Raw genomic sequence first — 13394 nt, 5'->3', positions numbered from 1 at the left:
TTCAAACAATTTACAAAGTTCGACATTTGGCCTCACTCTACTCAAAACATAACACAACCTGCGCTGACATACAGCTCATGAATAGCACATCTGTTTTCAGCCTCTCTCTCTCTCTCTCTCTCTCTCTTTATCTCTGTCTTTCAGTGTCCCTTTCCCTCCCTCTCTCTCTCTCTGTCTTCAAAGCCAGCACATGGGATGGTGTTGTTGTGGGGGGGGGGGGGAGAGTGTTTAAGAAAGACACAGGGCAGCGGCTGGTTTGATCGGTTCCTTTTCAAACAAGGACTCCCTATAGTCACCCTCTTGGTGGGGGGGGGGGGGGGGGGGGGTATGGCCCTGGATTTAATGTTGCCAGCATTTTGTGTAATGGTTAGCATAACAAGAGCGCTGCGTTACAGGGGCCCGGGCCCGCCGGCCGCCCTGCAGGGCTCCTGGTGAGGGCTCTGGTGGGCCCCGCCACACGGGGACGCTGGGAGCTGGGAGGTGGGAGCTGGGAGGATAGGGTGGAGTGGGTGGGAAGGGTGTGTGTGGGGGGGGAGATAGTGGTTAGGCCGTCAGGGAAAGTTAGGATGATGGGGGAGGAGAGAGAGAGAGAGAGAGAGAGAGAGAGAGAGAGAGAGAGAGAGAGAGAGAGAGAGAGAGAGAGAGAGAGAGAGAGAGAGAGAGAGAGAGAGAGAGAGAGAGAGCGGTGGTGGTGGTGGTGGTGGTTTACGGATAGAAATCCCCATCCTGTACCTCAGCTACCCACACCCCCACACCCAACCCCACCCACCCTCTCTCTCTCTCGTTCTCCCTCGTTCTCTCTCTCTCTGTCCCTCTCCATCTATCTCTCTCTCCCTCTCTGCCTTCCTTCCTGCTTCAATGGTAAAATGCTAGACTGGTATCTGCGGCTTTGCTTTTCCACCACTCAACTCAAGTAGAGGAGACAGGGGCCTCAGACATACACACACACACACACACACACACACACACACCCACACACGCACAGAAACACACACACACACAAATCCACATTCGCACACATACACAAACATACATACATTCAAACACTCACACACACCCAGACACACACAAAGAAATGCAGACACACACAGACCCACACACACACATGCGCAAATATTCATACATGCATGCACACACAAACAAACACACCCACACAATAATACCCAAACATATGCCCACATGCTTGCACGCCCCCACACACACATACTTAACACAGACATACACACACACAAATGTATACACACACGCACACTCACGCACATGTACACACACACACACGCACACACACACACACACACACACACACACACACACACACACACACACACACACACACACACACACACACACACACACACACACGCTCCATAAGTCATTGATCCTACCCTCATCCTGTTCCTTTGAATTGCTCATATTCAATATCAGGGTTGGATTTTTATACACAATGTACAACACAGGCCTCAACCAGAATACCTCAACTGTGGCCTGTAAAATGTTTTTCTGTTGTGAAGCAGTTTTCAGTTAGTCAAGTGCTTTAGCTCACACAATTTTGTTATTGAGTTTCATAGGTTATTCTGAAAATAACCTTATAATATTGATGCCATGTTTGCCCAGATTTGTGAGCTACTGTTTGCTTGTCAGAATTCTGTTACTATAGTTACAGTTGGAGTTTTTCCCTTGTTTATGTGGCACCAATTCAAGTGAGATTTCAGTTTTGGCAAAATCTTCCTTTCCTTTTCAAAGGAGAAAGGTCTCAGAAATCGTCTACAGTAAATATTTGAATATGGTCTGTTTGACTCTTAGATGAGAAAAAATCCAATGATCCAGTCCTATCCACCACATTGGCCACTGGTTTCAATAAAAATAAAAATCTCACTAATTCTATCCATTTAAATGAAACCTTGGATGTAGCATTAACATTTGGCACTTGTACTTTTCCACCTATGATGTGAAAACACTCCAGAAATATGAATCGGCCACAAGCCCTTCCAAAACGTCAGTGTGCCAAGATTAAGGATTAAGGTGTAACCACTTCTAATCTCAGATCTTAAATGTCAACAGACCATCAACTCCTCTTTTAATACTGTCACTGTTTTGACTGCCTGTTGCTGTCTAGCAAGGACACACCACAACAGCTAGGAATCCCCTCTTCCCTATTTGATTAATACCCACCAGATCGGTCACAGCAAACTACAGACTAAGGCACGATAATCCATTCAGTGGCTAGAGAACTTGGCATTCGAATCCCGGCCCCATGTGGCTGCATTTGAAAGTGATACGGAGCTGTGCTGCAAACAGAGTGGAACATTGAAATGTTATTGGAAATTGATTAAAAAATGAAAGCAACTTCGGGTGACATCCAAAATCCATTTCTGAATTACAGATTGTGGTATTGTGCGTAGACAACCGTGCACGCTCGCGTGTATGTGTGTGAGTGTGTCTGTGGGTGTGTGCCCTTCACCCGGAGTCATGTTGGTATCTGGATAGCGTTTCTTTTCATTTATTCAAAGACCTGGAAATGTTTTAGCAAAAGATTGTTCCATTGTGGGGTTAAGGAAAGAAAGGCGGTTTTCATTTTTATTCCCTTTCTTTTCTCTTCTCTTTCCTTCCCTCGTAAGGACATAGTGAGACATTTCCTGACTGCAGAGCAACCAGCAGCAAAGGTTCAACCGGACAAACCTCTTTTGATCCTCTGTCCAAATAAACCAGGCTGGCAGATTAGCTGGCTTAAAGTGTGATGAAAAGACAACAGCAGGCTCTCCACACACACTGTCCCCCCCCCCCTTCCCCCCATTAAGGTGTGCAGGGAAATGGAGGAGGAGGGGGAGACGGATAAAGAAAGAAAAAAAGGGAGATTTGGGGGTTAAAATAACAAAACAGACCTTGTGTTCCTTTTAAATTCTCCCTGACCTGCGGCTGACATTGTGGTTTCCACTGATGTAGGCCTAGACGGCCGACCGTGGATAAAAGAGAGCGAGAGGGGGACACAGATTTAAACACTGATACTCAAAATAGAGGTATGGTTGGTGTTATATTGTGTTTGTGCCAAGGTCAATATTTGACAGTTGTAGGCAACACATTTGAAAGTCAAATTTGTACACCTACGATGGCTTTTTTACCTGGCAATTGTTGAACACCTCTGACAAGGTTGGCAACAACCATTTTGGAATGAAACATGGTTGGAACTACTGCTGTCATAACTGATTTACAGAAAGTGGAGGTAGGGGGTCCGGTACACCAATCTATTGTACTTAAAAAGAAACAAAGAAATGACGCTGAGAATTCTGCAGGCGAAATATCACTGGTCGTATTTCATGGAGGGATTACGGCTGACACTTAGGAAACACCCCAAAAAACACTGTTGATTTAGGGGGGCTGTTTCTCTTCACAGTGTTCACCTGAAATCATTTATATCCCTTGTTACGTGGGCTGTGAGCTCTTTCCCAATACGAATGCAATCCAGATATACTTGTATCGGCCATCGGAATCTGGAGGACAGATTCAGCCAGGGTGTGTTGAAGTGCAGCTGGGAGTAGTAGAGGTTTAGCTCAACATATGGAACAGATAGAGCGGTTACAATACCATTTATTACTTTTTCACACATACTTCACACACACAATACCCGCATATCCCCAGATACACAATCCGGCATACAGACACACATACACACACACACACACACACACAACCACCAGAACGATCTTACCACATCAATCTCTGTCACCAACCCCTAGGCTGTGCCCCTATGAATGAATTTCAAGAGATTGGAAAGCTTAAACCACCCAGACTCTCCATCCAAATTCAACTAAGTGCACCCCGCATCCAGCCTGCACCCCCCCCCCCCTGAGGGGTGAGGGGTTAGGGCTGGGTGGGGAGCTGAGATCCACCCAGGTGCAATGAGGTGGGGACATCATGTTTTTTCCCATCAATGGGGGAAGGGAGAGATGATTTGGAGGCAAGGTGGGGTAGCACCTGGATCAGTGTGCGTGTGTGTGTGTGTGCGTGCGTGTGTGTGTGTGTGTGTGTGGTGGGCAGGGAGAGATTCTTGGACAGTTTTGTGGGTATTTGTTCGGTGGCGTTCATGCAGGGAAAGGTAGTTGGAAAATGAAGACAGACGGACAGTGTCCCTACATCTATGCACAGACGGACGGACAGGGTCCCTACACTACACAGAGAAGCACTGAAATTCGATACAGGATAATGAACAAAGCCTTAGAAGGAGCTCAAGGAAGTCATCTTTAAGAAGCCTTTCTGTTCATTCATCATTTCAAGTATTTTGTATTGTTTGTACATACGTTGATGGATCTGGATTAAAATAAGTTTCCTCAATTCATTTCCTCTCCTTAATTGTGATGAGTTGTTGTCCGGAAAGAGACAGGCAAGAAGGTCTCTCCAATACACACTGTAGGAGCAGTCACAGCTCTAATCGCATGACTTCCTTCACAAGATGTGGGTTGTTTCTCAGAAGTGGCTGGATCTAGATCTTGTTTGCACAGGATGGCTCAGAATCGAGAAGCACTTCAAAAAAACAAAAAAGACTCCAACCGTGGACAGGACGGCAGATGAGTGTGAGCCCTGCCAAACCGTAATCGCGGAAGCAAACAAACAAATAGCTTGGAGGTCCTTCATAAATGGCATCCCTTCTATAAGTCAATGTCTCTAGTGTACAGGATGGAGGTTGCCACGGTGAACGTGGGTTGCACACATGTAAGTGTGTGTTTATGTTGAAGTAGCCCAAGCTTTTCAACGCTTGGAGACGCGGGCAGTGTGGCAGGGGGATTGCTTTGGCTGGTCCTCAGTCACACCAGTGAGCTAGCTCAAGTGATGTACTGTGGTAACTAAAGGCTACAGGGCTGTTCAGGCCAAACATCTCGACCTCACACACCAGCATCACACACACACACACACACACACACACACACACACACGCACACAAACGCACGCACACACGAAAGCACACACGCATACCCATAGACCACTGCAGTGCCCCCTTGTGGTAGAGCTATATTATTGCTCTGTAGTCATTGGCTTCAACCACCATGCAGGGTCCATGTCCTTAATGCAAAGGCAAAACAAGAACACTTTCGAATAATTCTGTACTACAATAACCTCTGACATCCAACGCCAAAGGTGAATCATCCAAATAGGTCCTCCTTTGACTTCAATCTGCAACGCCTGTCAGTTGAATATCATCACTTGCACAACATATTGTCTCAAGTGGACCTGGCATGGTCTCGTATGTGCCGTGGAGGAACGTCCGAGAACTATTTCAGTTTAACAAGCTTCACTTTCATGTGTTTTTTTAGTGTGTAAAATACAACCATATGCTCAATTGGAATATGATTCAAAGAGGGAAAGGGCAAGAATGACGGCTGACCTCAAGAAACCCTCCATGGAAATGCTTTGAGAAACCTCAGGCATAAAATCTGATGAAACAAGCCAAATGATTCACCGTCACATACGGTATAGAGTCGTCCACTCGATCGCTGTGTGGCTCATGACTCACTGTTTTGGCCACGGGCGATATGACGTTTCCGTGCGCTTTCTCATAGAACATACCAATTGGGACTGGTCTGTGGAAGTGTTTGCAAATTAATTGATCCTTATTAGTATTTTAGAGACCCCATATCTCTCCAGGGGAGGACAAAGCAATACGTCTGTTGGTTAGCTGGTTCGGGTCCTGCTCAGTTCTGCTGCTCTGAGAAAGATGCCGTCTTCAAAACGCTCAGAGTTTCAGGGAGTTTCGGAGGTTCCGACCTTAAGCTCGGAGGAAATTGCTTTGAACACTCTGTTGGGTCGGAGTTTCCGCTCTGAGTTTCGTGCGGAAGTAAAGCTACCCTCTGACTTCACGTCACAACAATGGCTGCCCATATCGCTAGACTAAAATGAACTTACAGCAAGCACTAAAAGGCGAACTTAACACCCATTCTAACTACATTTGCATTACGATACATTTTAGCTTACAATTATAAACATCACCTGATAAATTCTTGCTCATGTTCAACCATCACAAGCAGATATAACTGATTCATCTGTGAATACAGCAAAGAAGCGCATAGAGGCCCCTGTGGGCATTCATACTTGTTGTTGTTCCGAAGTCCAGCCTCACGAACAATCTGTTTTTCTGGAAGAAAGGATATTTTATCTTGTAGCCTAAGAACTTCTGAAAGGTGTTTCCTTAACACTCTTATTTCGGAAGAAGGGAAGGTTCTCATGAAGACACGTAATAGTTTCCGAACCGCCGAACGTTTGAAGACATCAAGAGCCCCAACACTCGGGGGGGGGGCAACACAGCTGACGCGTCTCCGTGCCTCGGTCAATTGCTGCTGCACACATGCAGCAGCGATATATTATGAATCTGAATGGCGCAGAGGAGAAATATGGGCCGGCTTAGAGCTTGGATTTATCTTTTCACTGTGTAGTTTTGTTTTTCCCATCTTGCTGCCGTGTGGGTTGAGCGGTCAGGTGAGCAGCATTTAGCAACAGATGGATGGCGGATGATGACAGTTTGTCAGTGGTTGTACACAGCAGGCCCTTGAAAAGGGGGTGTTGACGTTGGTTTCCTTAGGTTACCCAGTGAGGTCACAGCGAGGCGTGCAAGTGAGGCTCTGCCATGGCCTTTGAACAAGGCACGCATGGTCCGAACGCCTACTCTGTGGACGATGAATCACATTCAGGGCGGGTCAATCGAGTGTAATTTAATCAGTTTCCAAGAGGTTTTCAATAATAACTAGGACATGAGAATAGGTATATAACACATAAAGCATATATTTTTCCAAAACAATGTCTCTATGACTATAAGTTAGGCAATAAGTCACTATGTTTACTTGTATACCTTACCACAAAGAAAACAATCACCGAATCATTAACAAGAAAGCAACAGCTCATATTTCCTAAGCTATATTTCACAAAGCCACAAAGTGAGTTCAAAGTGAGCTTGAGTCAGGAAGCATCTGAGCAGGCCCCCGAGCACATAGAGGGCTGTCTACCAAACATCCTCAAATAAAAATAGTGCAACCTCAGTACAAACATATCCCCCCCACACACATACATAGCCCGGCATGCATATCACACATACAACCCCACATGCACACACACACAAACACACCAGCACACATATCACAAACCCACCCACACGCATATACACACACACGGCCTCCCATACATAAACACACACACACACACACACACACACACACACACACACAAACACACACACAGCCCCCATACACACTCATACCCACACACACACACACACCTGCACACATACATGGTCCCCCATACACACACACACACACACACAAACAAACACTAACACATGCACACACGGCCTCCCGTACACACACACACACACACACACACACACACACACACACACACACACACAGCTAGGAAGAGTGTGGCTGTGCTAATGTTCCAGCCCTCGTGGGTGCTGAAACCAGAGCTTGGCTTTGGGCTACCAGAGATAGAACATTACTCTTGAACGTTACTCTCGCCTAAGCCAGAGGATCCATCAGAATCACCATCCTTTATCAGTCCAGCGACAGCCAGAGAGATTGCATATGTGAATGAGGCACATCAATACGCAGTAGACTGAATGGTGGATTTATTCGGACTAACTGTCTCGTAATTGGCTTGGTCTTCCTATGCAACATCGTGATACCCCACGAGTGCTTTCTCAATCAGATTATCAACAGATGTTTTGGCTAGCATGATCTGCTGCTGTCAGTGACCCATTGATCGTTACATATAAAGAAAACAGATACAGTTCTCTCTCTCACTCACACACACACACACGCGCGCACACACACACACACACACACACACACACACACACACACACACACACACACACACACACACACACACACACACACACACAAACACACAGACACTCATAAAACCCTAGCGATATGACAAGTACAGTGACAAGTCAATGCTATCGTCTCATGCAGTGACCTGATTCAGGAAGACTATGTATGGTTTCCATAGCAGCCATACACTACTAATTACATGGAAAAAAAATTTGCCAACACTCACACTTTCCAGAGCCAACCCAAACTTTTTCTCTCACAGCCTGAATGTAATCTCTCTACCATGAGGCTGAAGTCAAATGTCAAACTGAACGATCAAATGAAACCTCAAGGACAGGATCAAACAATACATTTCACAATTGATAGCATATTCGTTTGTGGAGCAAGCGACGTCACCTGGCGCCATTTCAGTCAATCGGAAAGAGCGGTGTTTAAAATCGAAGTTCCACCATCTCCCCAGAAATGGTGCCGTTCCTTAGCTTTGGTTTTAACGTTTGAGTCAACCTTTATATGTACATTTATTGTAACAAATTAAAGTAATTTTTCTAGCATGAACGTCATTGATTGATTCTTTCTGCAGCTGTGCTGGTCGTCGGGACAGGAAGTAAAGCATGGGAGATCCCTGCTGCCCCGTTCAGCACCTCCTCCAACTTCAGTGAGGGTGTACAGTGGGAGCCCTCCTGCCATCACCGCTCCCTTCAGGGGGGGGTGAGCATCACAGCAGACCTGCCCCCGAGGCTGGAGGGCACTTGGGTGTCAACAAGGTGCGATGTTCCATCCCTTATTTCACACAACAAATTACACTCATGCATCTATTTAACATTCATAATGCCTCGATAACTTGGGTTGAAGAATGCTTTGTTTGGAAAGTTACCATGGGACTATTGATCAGAAATAAAGGTCCTGACATTACCATACAATAACCATACAACTCTGTTTCACTGCAACAAATCAACTCAAAATAAATATGTGCAAAAATAAAACAACCCGCCTCCGGGTTTTTGGCCGACCCAATCGACATCCTGAAAGTAAAACCTAACAACGTCCTCCTAACAACAGGCCTATTCTTTCCCCTGTGCTGCTGCTGCTGCTGCTGTGCTAGGTGCGAGGCACGGCCCGGTCCAGAGTTCTTGACCCGCTCCTACACCTTCCACGCCAGCCGGCAGTTCAGCGCCCTGCAGCACTACTACAGCGACGGCGGCTGCGAGCGGCCCACCTACACCCTCAGCGTCCGGGGGAAGCTCCGCCTGCGCCAGGCCTCCTGGATCACCCGGGGCGCCACCGAGGCAGAGCACCACCTCAGCAGGGTAGCCGTGGCGGTCCACAACCCCACCGCCGTGGGGAAGCTGGCCGACCGACTGGCCCCCGCCTGCGAGGGGCCCGCCGCGCTGGGGCAGATGGTGGCGGGACGGGTCTACGAGCTGTACAACACGCGGGCCGGGCGGGCCTGTCTGGAGGCCCTGGGCTTCTCCATGACGGAGATGGGTCTGGTGCGGATGGAGACCCAGCTGCACCACAGCAGCCACGGAGGCAGGAAGATCCAGGAGCTGTTCCTGGGGGATATCCACACAGAGTGGACGCAGAGAACCCACCACAGACCCAGCGGGTACCAGCAGCCCCTGCAGAACGCCATGGTGAGACCTGTTTTTAAGGGATACTTAGAATGCATGCCTGCAACAGTTTAGCTATGCAAAGTACAACAGGAATGGGAGGATTTTTTTGTTCTACCCCTACACTTAATCAAAGGATTAGCCATGCGGCAGGGGTTTGGTCTGGGGTTTCTGGCGGTTGAAACAGAGATTTTTCAGACATGCCTAGCAGATATATGGCAGTCTTCTACTGTTGGCCAAACGCTGAGTACACCGGCTAGCGGTTAGCTTAAGGGTTTACAGCCTTGCACATAGAGAACTTAAAATGGCTGAGCAAAACAGAGTAGAAGGATTATTCTTAAAAACCCAACTATGACTGACGGCTTGATATACAGTTTGTCGAATGTTCTCAGGGCCATCCCTTCAAAAAGGGCCTAAATTTCCCTCCGGCTATAACTGTGCCTCAACCGTGACAAGGCACAAATCCTCACTACATGTCTATCCCCCCCCCACCCCACAGCACCACGTCCACCCCTGCCCAGTGTGCGCCCTGGTGTATCGCTCCACACAACAACGCCCCCCAGTGCTTCCCCGGGCCCCCGCGGCCGCCCTGGCCCTGGAGGGCCGCTGGGTCAGCCAACGCTGTGAGGCCCGGCCGTCCGTCCTCTTCCTCACCCGAGACTTCACCTTCCACCCCGACCGCCACGCCTGGGAGGGGGTCTACCACCACTACTCGGACCCCGGTTGCTCCCGGGCCACCTTCACGCTAAGGGCCTCGGGCCACTACGCCCTGGGCGGCCCCTCCGACCGGCTCCCGGGGGCCAGAGAGCTGGCCTTCAAGGTGACCCGGGTGAAGCTGACTCCCTGGGACGAGTCGTCGGTGAGGCTGCTGAACGGGACCCGGCCCGGTCACTGCGGCCCGTCGGGGCGCTGGGAGGCGGGGGCGGAGCGGGACGTGACCCCGACGGCCGGGTGCTCCGCACTGGGCATCAAGCTGCCGCACAAGGAGTACGAGCTCCTCAAGGCGGAGCTGGACCCCTGGAAACACCCGCTGCTGTTCACCGGAGAGAGGCCCACCGACGGCCTGAGCCCCGACAAGCCCCAGAGGAGGCCCACCTCCTTCCAGCCCCCCATGCTGCTCTGCGGCAGAGGCAAGGCATCGGCCACGCATCGCACCGTCTCCAACAGCCAACAGCAGATTCAGTTCGCAGCCAGTGGCTCGGTGAGGCTGGCCGGGCTGGGGCTACTGGCTCTGGGTGCGGCTGGGTGCAGTTGGTTTTGGCCGCAGTGAGGAGGAGCCATGCTTTGAACATACAGGCAGCGATGGTTTCCAAGAAGGTGGTGCCGGCCTTTGTACATTTTTCGGCAGCTTTCATGCTTGCTCCTCATCTACTTCTTATTGTGAGAGTTGTTGTCCAGAAGACACGTGAGACAGTAAGGGGTGAACCTGAACCAGATTTCCCCCATGTTGGCGAAGTGGCCATACCATCGTTAGATCAGGCTGACTGTAGTGGATGACTTCTATGACATCTATGGTGCATATTGTATTTCTGTTAACCGTTCTAAGTGTATCTATACAAAAAATAAATATAAGATTCAATATGTGATATAACCATGTGTTTATGTCTACCGGTCCGCTAAAAACGTGCACAGCTCCTTTTTCATGCTCGAAAGACAAGTGCTGTACATTTTCCTCCACACTAATACTATTCCCTAAGAAGGTTGTGATGGTTGGAGCAAGGACACGTTCATTCATCATCCCAAAGCAAACCTTGGACATTCCGGAGGATCCCACGTTTCACCTCAGACGTCCGGGAGAGAAGTGTTTGGAGTTCTGTAAACAAAGGGTTATCTTATCCTCGGTATACACACGTCCACCCCACAAAGTACAGAACCGACACAACTTGAAGAACTCTCTCTTTCATCACTTCAATGCCAGTGCAACATACAATGTTTTAGTAGAGTAAATATTTGCTTTATTCTCTCACAAAATGTACATATTTTTTTACTTATCATAGATTGCATTTAATTACTCTGTTGTCTATTAACAGCCCATTCAATGAAAATAAGTATTTATTCCATCTATTTACATTATTATTGAAAATATAAGTCATATTTTACTGTAGATGGAGGTTTGTAGATTTACCATTTATGTCAACATTTTTATCTTTTTATATGATAATTAAAATGTATTTCAAACACTTTGCCTTGCATTACTATGAAACAGCCCTATAAAACTTGATTAATTTATTTTTCCCTTAGTGAAAGAATAAATGGAGTCTTTGGTATAATATATAACAAAGAAAAGAGGGACTGGATTTTGGCTCCTTCTCTCATGTGTGGTAAGATTAAAATCACAGAACGTGGATACATTTACTGCCGTTGAATAAATAACTGTCATATGGTTCACACATTACCTACGCTATTCCAAGATGGCTCAGAATACTGCTGAGCACACACACAAAGGCATATCTGATTGGACATATAGATTAAACAACAGTTAGAGAACAAAATGTGTCACACAGTTGCATGGATGATAAACGTGTCCAGATGAGCATAGGGCAGACAGGCAGAGCTTGGAGCTCAGTATCAATATTCTTCTTTTGTTTTTTTACTAAGAAATTACAGACTATATCTTCCAAGATTTTTCAAATAATAACTTTATTGGAAACTTTTTCGATTAACATTGTATACACTCAAGCTAAGGCATTATGAAAGACAGGAAATAAAAAGAAAATAGGAATTTTAAAGACAAAAAATGTATGCCAAATCAGGCCAAATGTACTGAATTGACTTTGTAGTATTAAACTTCCTGGGATGAAATGAGTGGAAGGGCAAAAGTGAGTGAGGGTTGTGCGTCCTTTCCAGGGGCTACATACTGTTCCTATTAACTCCTGTACAAATGGCAATGGCAGCTGTGGACCTCGTGAGGTCATTGCTTGGGTTTGGGCTTTCTATACACTTGGATATCGAACATTAAACAGGGTTAAAGAAGTATGAACATGAATGACGGTGGGTTACTCTAATATGAGGCAAAGGAATCAATGCAATGGCAAAATAATTAAAAGTTTCAGCAAAACGATACAACGTTTACCCTTGGAAAAATTGAATCTCTGCATTTAACCCATCTCTAGGAGCAGTTGGTAACTTGGCAACACAGCCAGTTTGGCGCCCGGGGACCAACTCTGAGTCTACTGCCAAGTCAACTGCCAGAGGAGTATTAACCTAACATGTATGTCTTTTAAATCTCGGGTAGGAAAACATGGCTCCAGCCAGGTTGCACGGTGGTGGAGACGGTCGGGAGATGTTGATGACTCAGGTGATGTAACGGTTTTCGTGGTCTGTTTGTGGTTTCTGTTCACTCCACATCAAAATATACACTGTCTGGCAGAAGAGAAGCCCAAGACAAACCCGTTTGCAATCATGCAAACCTTCATCAGAACATTAGACAACGTTGTTCCAATCCAATGAAATAACGAGGGAGAAGAAATAACAAGGAGGACTGTTTCCAGTACATGATTGTTGTTTATGTGCTACTTATCTACAAATTTCAGCATGTGTGAAGCAGTGAAAAGGAGTAACCATGTTTACGCCCAAAACGGGCGTTCTTACTCTTATTCCAATTCCCAGGCAGGCTTAATTCAAAGTCTAACTAGAGATAATCTGCAACCGTGGTTTGAGACTTTGCTTGACTATTGTGACAAGCCAAAAAGTTAAAAGTCCTTAACAGTATCTCCCAGGTCTTGGAACAGGCACATACCTGGCAGAAAAGCACTCGCAAAAGTGCTTGTTATGTTCTCTCATGGCAAAGAGCTAACGTTGTGTCATTGCTAAGAGACGGTTATTGGTATGAAACCAAAAAATGGTGTGGTGCAGACAGAGTGAGTTCGAGAAAGAGTAGGCCCATTTTCTCCATCAGCCCCAAATAACAGGAGGCACACAAGGTTATGATCAGTGGTATGCAAACAAAAGAGCTGTTCAAAAATAAGTA

The 13394-nt window shown here is 46.9% G+C and overlaps 1 protein-coding gene across 1 annotated transcript in view; it reads left to right on the top strand.

The window, feature by feature from the left end:
- Nucleotides 1-11604, top strand: part of apcdd1l (adenomatosis polyposis coli down-regulated 1-like) — a 12900-nt gene extending 1296 nt beyond the window's left edge. Inside the window, exons 2-4 of the mRNA XM_079747894.1 lie at nucleotides 8395-8578; nucleotides 8917-9448; nucleotides 9924-11604. Coding sequence (XP_079604020.1) covers nucleotides 8395-8578; nucleotides 8917-9448; nucleotides 9924-10694 — 1487 coding nt within the window. The 3' untranslated portion in view covers nucleotides 10695-11604. The remainder of the gene's footprint in view (nucleotides 1-8394; nucleotides 8579-8916; nucleotides 9449-9923) is intronic.
- The last annotated feature ends 1790 nt before the right edge of the window (nucleotides 11605-13394 follow it).

The sequence above is a fragment of the Pollachius pollachius genome (genome assembly GCF_949987615.1).
Source record: "Pollachius pollachius genome assembly, chromosome: 12".
Classification (NCBI taxonomy): domain Eukaryota; kingdom Metazoa; phylum Chordata; class Actinopteri; order Gadiformes; family Gadidae; genus Pollachius; species Pollachius pollachius.
This window is presented reverse-complemented; position numbering and strand designations above follow the sequence as displayed.